Source organism: Drosophila nasuta, chromosome X (assembly GCF_023558535.2).
Source record: "Drosophila nasuta strain 15112-1781.00 chromosome X, ASM2355853v1, whole genome shotgun sequence".
In the NCBI taxonomy this organism is placed as follows: domain Eukaryota; kingdom Metazoa; phylum Arthropoda; class Insecta; order Diptera; family Drosophilidae; genus Drosophila; species Drosophila nasuta.
Genome location: NC_083459.1, coordinates 25,065,842 through 25,076,036, shown reverse-complemented (window position 1 = coordinate 25,076,036; position 10,195 = coordinate 25,065,842). Strand labels below are relative to the sequence as shown.

The 10,195-nt window shown below is 37.9% G+C and overlaps 2 protein-coding genes across 3 annotated transcripts; one reads left to right on the top strand and one right to left on the bottom strand.

Moving 5' to 3' along the window:
- Positions 1-1,126: 1,126 nt before the first annotated feature.
- LOC132795554 (dual specificity protein phosphatase MPK-4) lies at positions 1,127-5,358 on the bottom strand. The gene is made up of 6 exons (XM_060806348.1): positions 5,228-5,358; positions 4,665-5,163; positions 4,471-4,602; positions 3,239-3,338; positions 2,518-3,176; positions 1,127-2,450 (listed from the first exon to the last, which is right to left on the bottom strand). The coding sequence occupies exons 2-6, from the start codon at positions 4,783-4,785 to the stop codon at positions 2,347-2,349; spliced, it is 1,116 nt and encodes a 371-aa protein (XP_060662331.1). The 5' UTR covers positions 4,786-5,163; positions 5,228-5,358; the 3' UTR covers positions 1,127-2,346.
- Positions 5,359-5,541: 183 nt separating this feature from the next.
- Positions 5,542-7,298, top strand: LOC132795574 (N-alpha-acetyltransferase 20). 2 transcript variants are annotated; one of them, XM_060806370.1, is made up of 6 exons: positions 5,542-5,790; positions 5,863-5,978; positions 6,068-6,197; positions 6,262-6,398; positions 6,471-6,532; positions 7,070-7,291. In XM_060806370.1, exons 1-6 carry the CDS (start codon positions 5,738-5,740, stop codon positions 7,115-7,117), a joined length of 546 nt encoding a protein of 181 aa, XP_060662353.1. In that variant the 5' UTR covers positions 5,542-5,737; the 3' UTR covers positions 7,118-7,291. The 2 variants fall into 2 exon arrangements, 1 of the variants encoding a protein (XP_060662353.1); XR_009633448.1 differs by having other exon boundaries at positions 5,552-5,790; positions 6,471-6,923; positions 7,070-7,298.
- The last annotated feature ends 2,897 nt before the right edge of the window (positions 7,299-10,195 follow it).

Sequence of the window (10,195 nt, the reverse complement as noted above, 5' to 3'; positions counted from 1 at the left end):
TTCTAAATAAGAGCTAAAAGACTTGTCTTTACTCAAAAAAAAAAAACAAATTTTGTTGGTTTTTGAATTTTTACTTTAGATACTGTCACCAAAATGTATTCTATAAATTATATTAATATATAATATAATATAATTATCACAAAAAAATCGAATTTTCATCATTGCTGCCCAATGAAATGTAACTCAAAATAAGCGCTTCATTTTGCACTCGATTTGCAGCTGTGTTGCTCAAAATTCAACTCAAGCTCAAAAGTTGTTGCTCCTCATTTGCTGCTCCTCAGCTGCTTAAGAAGCAGTGCTTAGTAAGCAGTGCTTACTTTGCCCGAAAAAAACCATTGCATACTTTTTCTGTCAAGCATTAATAACTAGCGCCTAAAAGATGCTCGCTGTATTTTAGTGCAGCTGCTTGCTGCTCATTTCTGTTCGCCTGGTATTCAGCTGGCATTTTGCATCGATTGCCGGAGCTCCGAACGAGATGAACACACACACACACACACACACATGCACGGTCGAGATTAATGTTCTAATCTAGCGACTCAGCATCTCAAAACAATTTTTTTTTTTAATTTGATTTATTGAGTAGATGAATCAGTGCAGCAATAAATTAAAGTAAATGGAAAAAAATGTTTTAAAATTGTTCATGAAAAAATGCCAAAGCATGACAAAATCAGCTATAACTTTGCCATTTGCAGGACGATTGCGATATCCTTTGGCATGCACATAGTGCTAATTATATGCTAACAGAATGCGTTTTTCAAAAGGACCAAAATCCTTTCAGTTGCCAAGTTACAAGGATCTTTTTGTGTAGAGAAAAATACCACATAACTCAGTCATGTCTTGGTGTATCCTGGCAAAGTCGTATGTCGAAAAACGAGAAATGATGAGAGCTACCATCTGATCACAGCATAATCTCGATGTTCTTGTAGTTTAGCTCTGGTCCTGAATTTTGTCGTATCCTGAACTTTTTTTTTGCTTTTTTTCAGTTGATTGTCGATATCCTTGAATGTCAAATTGCTGAATGTCCTGGTTAAATCTGTCAGGATATGGTAATAGAATATATAGAATTACTAATATCAGAATTTAACAAACCACACAAATCAAAAAAAACATTTCTTCGAATATTTCACAATATAATTCAAAAGCACATCGATAGGTTGTCTCCCTCTGCTCTCTCCCTCTCACTCCTGCCACAATAATGGTTTATCGATAACAATTTGATGTCGATTAGCATCGATTTCAATTAGTGCAAAAGCTTATTCAGTTTTCAGGTGCTTGTTGCTTAAAGTAAACTTTCGGTCTTCGAGCGTCCTTATCAAAATTAGATCACAAATTGATATAATACAATATATATATATATACTTATAAATGACTAGATTTAAACGGGAAGCTCTTTTGTTTTTTCTATGCACATTTCGATAATTCTGCAAGCGAGACAAAGTGTGTGTGTGTGTGTGAGTGAGAAAGCCAGAGAGAGAAAGAGAGAGCGCACATTCATCTTGACATCTTTGTCAAATTGGCGAACAAACATTATTTGAATATCTTTTCTTTTTTTTAGTTTTTTTGTTATGATACAATTATTAAGATTGGCGGACAATTTGTGTGTGTGTGTGAGTTTGTTATTAACAATATAACGACGTACAACATTTATAGTAGCGTAATGCAAAAATTTTAACTTTAAATATTGTCACCGACAAAAATCTTTACAGTTTTTCGCTTTCTTTTCTTTTTGATTTCGCTTCTTTTTTGGTTTTGTTTTGTGTAATCGTTTTGCACGTTTGCAAAATGATATCATATTAATAATATTATGTTTTTGTGGCCATTTCATTTGCTGGTCCACACACAACAATGCGCAAAATATGTTTCCAAAAAGTACATTTATAATCATTAATTAGTTATTACAATATTTTTTCATTTTGTTTTAGGTGTGTGTAATGCAAAAAAGCGATGCAAATGTAAAATGCAAAATGGAAACAGCATAAAACCGATTTCAATATGGAATACATATACATATATATATATATATCAGCATTAGCGAATTTCATTTGCTAACTATAACATTCTTCGTTCATTTAACATAACATTGCTTATGCTGCTTTTCTCTCTATATTTGTTTGGCCTGCCAAATCGAAGCTAGTTTTGTTTCTTTTACTGAGCTCTAACTAAATAACAACCTTGAAACTCGCTTCAAATGGCTGGTCCACTTGCTCTTTACAACTTATTGAAGCTTCTCCTTTTCATGCTTGAATCCTTCCACGCTTATCCTAAATGCTTCTTTCGTCCCTTTTTCAGCTGCAGTCGAAATCTTGAACATTTCCCTTTTTCTCCTACTCGTTTTCCTTGCCTCATTTAGACCGTCGTCTGCACATTCTGCACCGCCTTGGAGAGCTCCACCTTGGAAGGTATCAGATAGAAAGCGGGCGTCATTGTCTCGCCGCAAGGACACTGACAAGCTGCAATAAATAGAGAGATTTAAATGAATGATTGTCCACTATTTATTATATATGTAGTTACTGTTACCATTGACCCAACTAAAGTTGCCCAGCTTCTGTTCGCATTTGGGACAATAGAGTCGCCCCTGGGTGTTGAGCATGATGCGATGCATCCAAGCAATGGGCTCCACAAAGAGCAAACTCCGGCATTGTGACGTCTGGTCATGACTGGGCGAACCTAGCGATGTTTTTCTTATGCGTTCCGCCAACTGCTCAAGCAGTCGAGGAGGTTCCGCTCCCTCTGCTGTCGCCGGAGCATCTGTGGATGGCGGCGGCGGTTGCGGTTGCGACTGCGGTGGCGCATTGCGAGCCCGATGCTCGAGCACATGCGACTTGGTGGCGAGGACACGGCGACAGCGTCGACAACGAAACACAATTGGCTCGGGATTCTCGCGTGTTATGTCCGGATCGGGACGCACAACGTTGTGAAAGCTTTGCGGCAAGATTTTCGCTTTGCGCATCTGTTCGCCAGCCAAACGCAAGCGATGCATTTTATAGCGCTGATAGCCGGGATCAATCTTGTAGCCCATGCGACGAAACAACTTCAGCTGGGCCACAAATCCCGCATTCGGTTGGACAAAGCGACGCTTGGCACGCACCATCTCATAGGCAGCCTGATAGTCCAGCTGATGCGCCTTCATCACATACGCAATCACCGCCGAGGAGCTGCGACTGACGCCGAAATAACTAAAATGGGATTAGAGCATGTATTAGTGATTGATTGAGATGGGGAATTGTCTTTGTCTTACCAATGCACAAGCACATTCTGTTGGTGTTCCAGCGCGTTGGCTATGAACTCCACGCAGGCTTCCAGATGCTGTAAGATGTCCTCGCGAGGCATGTCAGCAACTGCAAGAGATGAGCAAGAGTTGCAGGCAAAGTAATTAGTATTGGGTGGGAGGATTAACATAAGAAAGACGAGAACGAATGAGGAAGAGGTGCAGGCCAAATGAATAGTATTGAGAGGGAGTAATAGTAGATGAAAGAAAGGCGAAAACGATCAGAAGTAGAAAGAGCAATGAAAGGGAAAAAAGAAGCAATAGAAGCACATAAAAGAAAATAGATTTAAATGGCGTAGAAGCAACAGGAATTGAAACGGAATGATAAGAGAAAAATATGAAGGAATATAAAGTCAAGGATTATCATAGGAGGAAGTAGGGGGAGCGAGTGGGAGGCATAGGAGCAGGAAAAGGAAGAGGTACAAAAGTAATAGACAGAATAGGAATACTAAGAGGGAAATATAGCAGAAATATGAAAGCAAAATTAGGAGCCAAAAAATGCTCAGGAGGCATAGGAGCACTTCTTCCACTTCCTGCTCCTATTTCTCCTGAACCTCTCCTTCCCTCCTTTCTTGTTCCTATTCCCCCTTCACAAAATTTCTTTCTTTTCCTGTTCCTATTCCTTCAGCTTATTTTTTTGCCTTCTCACTATCCTTGTAATAGATGGAAAAATAACTAGCCAGAACAGGAATACTCACAGAGAAACTGGGAATAGTATCTAGATTGATATAGCAGAAATATGAAAGGAAAATAAGGAGCCAGGAAACAAGCAGGAGAAATGGGAGCAGGAAAAGGAATAGAACTTCTTTCTTTTCCTATTCCTATTCTCCCAGCTTGTTTCTTAACTCTATCCAATTTTGCTTGTAATAGATGGATGGGAAAGGGAAAATAGCAGCTGGATTGATATTGCTGACATAGGAAAGGAAAATGAAAAGTCAAGAAACAAGAAGCAGGAACAGGAGTATGAACAGAAAGAAGCACAGAAGTAGTACATGGACAAATAAGAGCCGGAACAGTAATACTAACAAGGAAGGTGGGAATAATAGCTGGAGAGATATAGTAGAAATACGAAAGGAAGGTGAAAAGGAGCTTAGAGACGCTGAGGAACCATAGAAGCAGGAAAAGGAAGAGGCACAGAAGTAGTACATGGTAAAATAAGAGCCGGAACAGTAATACTAAGGAAGAACACAACGCGCACTCACTCTGCACGTATTTGGTGGTCAGGAAACTGGTGTCCACAATGTGCTGTGGCAGCGGCACCGAGTCCAGCGTCAGAATGTGCGTGATCTTGAACGATTTGAGCGTCTCCATGTGCGTGGCAGCCGTCAGATTGCCTGCGAGCAAGATGCGGGAGCATTAACACATGGCATGGAAGAATAGAAGGAAAGTAACTCACCTAGGAAGAGACCCGTTTCCACTTCATCGATGCTGACCGGGCCGCCATCAAAGTCATCGCGAGTCAAGTTACCCGCATCCTGTGGCTTGCCACACTTGGTTGCAGTTGCTGCTGCTGCCATGTTGCAAGGGCAACGCAAACGCAACTGTTGCACGCGCTCGTTCCGCTCCGTTTGCGCCTCTCCTAAACGCTCAACAACAAATGTGGCTGCATGGTAGCGACAATTGTAAAGAGGTTGCACTCTGCTGCTGACCTCAGTCGCCAGTCGCCACTAGACCAGGACTGGATAACGTTTGTGCACCGAGTTTCCTGCTGTCCTGATCCGCTTGCAAAATGCTCTATGCTGCAAAAGCAGCAACAACGAAGGCCAAACCGAATAATTTTTGTGCGCAGCTTTGTTCAGCGGCCACTGCGCATCACGACGTCATTTGGCGGGGGGGAAACTCACTCGATTTCAAATTAAAGCGCGCAATTCATGCGTTGTCCCACATCTGTTTGCCTGTAACACATGATATTACACTGTTTATGCTTACTTATTGAGCATATTATTACACTTTTCTTACAAGAAAAACAACTTTTGTTTTGTTTTATTTCCAATGACGCGTGACGTCACGACGCTTACTGTAACTTGAGCCTGTGTCAAATGAACTAGTTAAACTAGCAGCGACCAAACAGCAAGCAGTTCATGTGGGTTCAAGTGAACTTGTTCATGCACGCCAGCAAGCAGTGCACACGTTCAAATGAACTCGCATGTCAAGTGAGACCACATTTGTCAAATATCCACATTTTACATGTCACCTGCTTTCATATATAATTATAAAAGAAATTTTAATTTTTCACACTTCGTTACATTTTTTAAAACCAAATTAAATTGATCCCTCAAAAATTTGTTGTCCAATATAGCAATAGCAAATATACCAAACACGATTATCGGCCGCTAGAAAATACTTTAACCAAAAAAATACCACCACACAACAAATTGTTGCGGCCACACTGCTGCTAATCCCATTCAGGGCGCCCGGTGTCACAACAAAAATAAGCAACAAGGTGCATTAATTAATAATAGCATAACAATGACCACGCTGCGGCCGTTTACTTGCGATGACCTATTTAAATTCAATAATGTGTACGTACTAAAATGTTTCATACATCTATGTGTGTAGTTTGTTTTGCACTGCTATCTATCTATTTGCTGCAGTAACTTCGACCCACTGACTGAAACTTATGGTTTATCGTTCTACACGCAATATCTGGCCAAATGGCCAGAGTATTTCCAACTGGCGGAGTCACCCAGCGAGCACATTATGGGCTACAGTAAGTTCATCGATAATGAGAATGTAATCGATCGATGATTGCAACTGCATTTCTCTCTCTCACTCTCTTGCATGCTCTGTGCGTTACAGTCATGGGCAAAGTAGAGGGACACATGGATAATTGGCATGGACATGTCACGGCGCTAACAGTTTCGCCCGATTACAGGCGATTGGGATTAGCGGCTCTGCTGATGAACTTCCTCGAAGACATATCTGAGAAGTAGTTGTTATAGCAACCCATCGAAAAACTCAGTTATTACCGTTAATATTTATTCGACCATTAGGAAACGCGCCTATTTTGTGGATCTATTTGTACGCAAGAGCAACAAGGTGGCAATTAACATGTACACTAATCTGGGCTACATCATCTATCGCACCATACTCGAATATTATTCCGGTGATCAAGACGAGGATGCGTATGGCAAGTGCACTCCCATCACTAATTCAATCGAATCTCCTCTCTAATGTCAATCTAACTCAACTCGCTTTACAGATATGCGCAAGGCGCTGTCACGAGATGTGAACAAAAAGTCGGTTATACCGTACACGCAGCCAGTACGATTGGAAGATATAGATATGAATTGATACATCCACCCGAAACCAATACCAATAAACCAATACAGCCCGCATTTATGTCTAACTGCAAAAGAATTCTATAAATTACTGATCGATCACCCAAAGCTGATACTCCTCCTACTCCTATTATTCCTTTATACCTGGAAAGATCTTAGTTATTAAATTTTCAATTGTATCTAATTTTGAGTTCTCCCCTCTCCAGCATTTCTAATCCGGTCCCAAAACTTATCGCGTTGCGTTCTCTTGTTGCTATGTTCATAATACTTATTACATACATATATATATTTATATATATACATATATAGTATCTACTCGATTTTGTTATCAGAGTTCTTAAGCCGACTGTAACACTGACTTTATTTTCTTAAAGGTAAATAATAAGAATAATCATAATCACCAGTTTTCTCATTTTCAACATCAAAATGTATCTAACCGAAATGTATCTAAAGATGAAAACAAAACAGCTTATCCATACAAGTACATATATATCCTAATATCGTTGACTGACTTTTACAGATTACAATGCGCGAACTGCGTCACCAACTGCGTCACGATGGCTGTTAGCCCAGCAAAGGAGTATCACCAAAACTATATACACGAAGAAACAAAAATAAAATAAAATAATTCATATTTTTATTTCTCCTCTCTTTCGAGATTCAATTAGCTATTATAATTTTTTAGAGATGACTAATTTAATTCACCAGTTGGTAATCAGCTCTCAAATTGAAGACTGCGTTGAAAAATGTTGAATAAATTTTTTTGGATTGAGTATTGAACATTTTATTGTCTTTTATTTTGTATATATGATTTTCCAAGTTTGCCAATAATTTGAAAAATAAATTATGAAAAGAATATTTTCAATTATCGGAATATTCTAATTACGAGTCAAGTTTGTGCGATGCCATGAAAAGAAAAATTCTCGTTAACTACTGTCTTAAGTAACTGGATAAATTTGAAATATTTCGAGGCCAAAAAATTAACTTTACTAATCATATATAAATTGAAAGAAAATAAATAAATTCTCGTTAAATACTGTCCTAAGTAACTGGATAAATTAAAAATATTTCTAAATCAGTAAATAAATTTTTCTAATCATATATAAATTGAATGAAAAGAAATAAATTCTCCTTAAATACTGTCTTAAGTAACTGGATAAATTTGAATTATTTCTAGGTCAACAAAATACATTTTTCTAATCATATACAAATTGAAAGAAAATAAATTAATTCTCGTTAAATTCGGCCTTAAGTAACTGAATAAATTTTAAATATTTCTAGGTGAGGAAATAAATTTTCCTAATCATATATAAAGTAAAAGAAAATAAATAAATCCTAATTAACTGGATAAATTTGTTAAATATACAAATATAACTTTTACTTTAGCATTAATTGACAATTTATTTTTGCAACCATTACCATTAATCCTTAAAATAATAATAATGCTGAAATCGCTCATTCATTCAAAAAGCCTCAAAGGACTACAAGTAAATGTCAATATGGGACACACGTTTTTATTATTATTATTGAGGTCTAATGAATAGTTAAGCAAAAAGTGTGTCGCCGCAGCTTTTAAAGTGGAATAACGGGTTTCCATTTACATAGGCGACAAGTGGCGTTCATGTCTAACCTCAAATTGTTGTGCCGGGGCCGAAGCCGCCTTTGCTAACTTGTTCAAAGTAGAATCCTGCTACAACAATAACCAATAGCTAAAAATAGATATGTATGTAAATATTTCATTCAATAAATTGCCTGAATGACATTTTAACACATTTTGTGCTATAAAGGAAAATAAAATATTAAATATGGCATAATTTGCGGGAGCAGCGAGAGGACAAGAAGAGGAAGAGACATTTTGCGAACTCATCAAGCAAACACACAAGCAACGTGCGACTTTGGCTTCTCTCTCTCTCTCTGTCGTTCTGCTCCCCTTATTCGTTTTTGTGTGTGCATTCGTGTGTTACGCTCTCGCTGTTTGCTGTGTGTTGTCTGTATGCACGTGTATGTGCACATGTACATTGTATGCATGGGTGTGCGTGTGTGTGTGAGTTTGTCGTATTCTAACGCTTTATTAAAAACGAGCAAAGCGAACATTCAGCTTGCCATTGTAGGGTATCTTAGCGTAAAAACAAGCGCAATGAACCACTCCGCAGTCGATGTCGCTGTCAACGACGCTGCCGACGCTGCTGCTTTATCATCATTTGTCTTCTCATCTAATTATCATTAATAATTTCAGTACACACCAACAACTGACATTCTGTCTGTCTGTCTGTATGTCTGTGTGTGTGTGTGACCGTGAGTAAGAGAGTAAGCAACAACAGCAGCTTTGAATTTCAGATTCATATTTTCAACATTTCATTTCATGCATGTTGTGTAAAACTCGTTTCCAAGTTGAGACGATGTGGCAACGCCGCGCCTCACAAAACAATACATTAACATGACGGATACAGATGTGCCTCTGTCTATGTGTTGTGTGTTGTGTGAAGCGAACGAACATAGGGTAAAAATAAGCGAACCACAAACAGTCAACAGCGCTACAGAGCTAAATTGCAGCTGCTATACGCGTCGTCGACGACAGCAGCGAATAGGGTAAGTAAAATGAAGGCAGGCAAACAGGCAGGCAGGCGGGCGGGCAGCAACAACGACAACGACAACAACAACGAAGCATGAGCGCAAAACGCAAATGAAGATAAAACCGAGACACAAGGCGCAGATGGCAAACGAACGAAACGAAACGAAGCGAAATGTGAATGCGAACCACGAACCACGAACGGGAACGCTGAACGCCGAACGTACACACACTACTCGAGTAAGTAGAATGCAGGCAATGGCAAAAGCAGCGGAGCGGACGGAGCGATAAACTGTCAGAGGCGTAACGCGATTAAAGCACAGCGGGGACAACAACCAAATATACTAAATACTTTATACTGAATACTAATTAATGTTGCTTTAGTTTTACATGATTTTCTTTTTTGGTATTGATAAATACTTAAGAACGAACTAGTAATATATTTGTATTACTAAAATGCGTTTAGCGACATATTTTGCGTCGAATAAACAAGATCGTATAATAATATATTACTAAAAATCGCTTGGTGACGTATTTAGCTTCGAATAAAAAAGAATGAATAATAATATATTACTAAAATTCGCGTAGACAACAACCAAATATACTAAATACTTTTAATTAAATAACAATTAATGTTGCTTTAGTTGTACAAGTTGTGTTTTTTGATTTTTTTTATAGTCGATGGCCTTAGTAGCTAGCACTCTCTTCTTTTAGTTATGTATAATAATTTGTATAATTTACATGTAAATAAATAAATATTTTTTTCTGGGCATGTATTAATAAATGCTGAAGAACAAAATAGTAATATGTTTATATAACTAAAAATCGCTTAGCGACATATTTGGCTTAGAATAAAAAAAATGTTATTTATTTACGTGTTTAATTATTATACAAAACAATATAATAACTAAAAAAAAGTGGAGTGCTAGCTACTAAGGCCATCGACTCAATAGTTAACTTATATGTTGTTTAATATGTAAAAAATAAAAATAAAAAAAATAGATATACAAAGAAAAATATAAAAATGTGCTTCACTTTACAATTGTTGCGCTTAAGCAGTTGAGATCGTTAAGCGAT

Bases quoted from the DNA above. Each gene is read 5' to 3' on its own strand.
- LOC132795554 (XM_060806348.1), bottom strand. From the start codon at position 4,785: ATGGCAGCAGCAGCAACTGCAACCAAGTGTGGCAAGCCACAGGATGCG. The intron at 3,339-4,470 runs GTGAGTGCGCGT...CATCTCTTGCAG, and splicing joins GACCACCAAATACGTGCAGA to TTGCTGACATGCCTCGCGAG. The intron at 3,177-3,238 runs GTAAGACAAAGA...ATCCCATTTTAG, and splicing joins CAGAATGTGCTTGTGCATTG to TTATTTCGGCGTCAGTCGCA.
- LOC132795574 (XM_060806370.1), top strand. From the start codon at position 5,738: ATGACCACGCTGCGGCCGTTTACTTGCGATGACCTATTTAAATTCAAT. The intron at 6,198-6,261 runs GTAGTTGTTATA...TTCGACCATTAG, and splicing joins CTCGAAGACATATCTGAGAA to GAAACGCGCCTATTTTGTGG. The intron at 6,533-7,069 runs GTACGATTGGAA...TGACTTTTACAG, and splicing joins TTATACCGTACACGCAGCCA to ATTACAATGCGCGAACTGCG.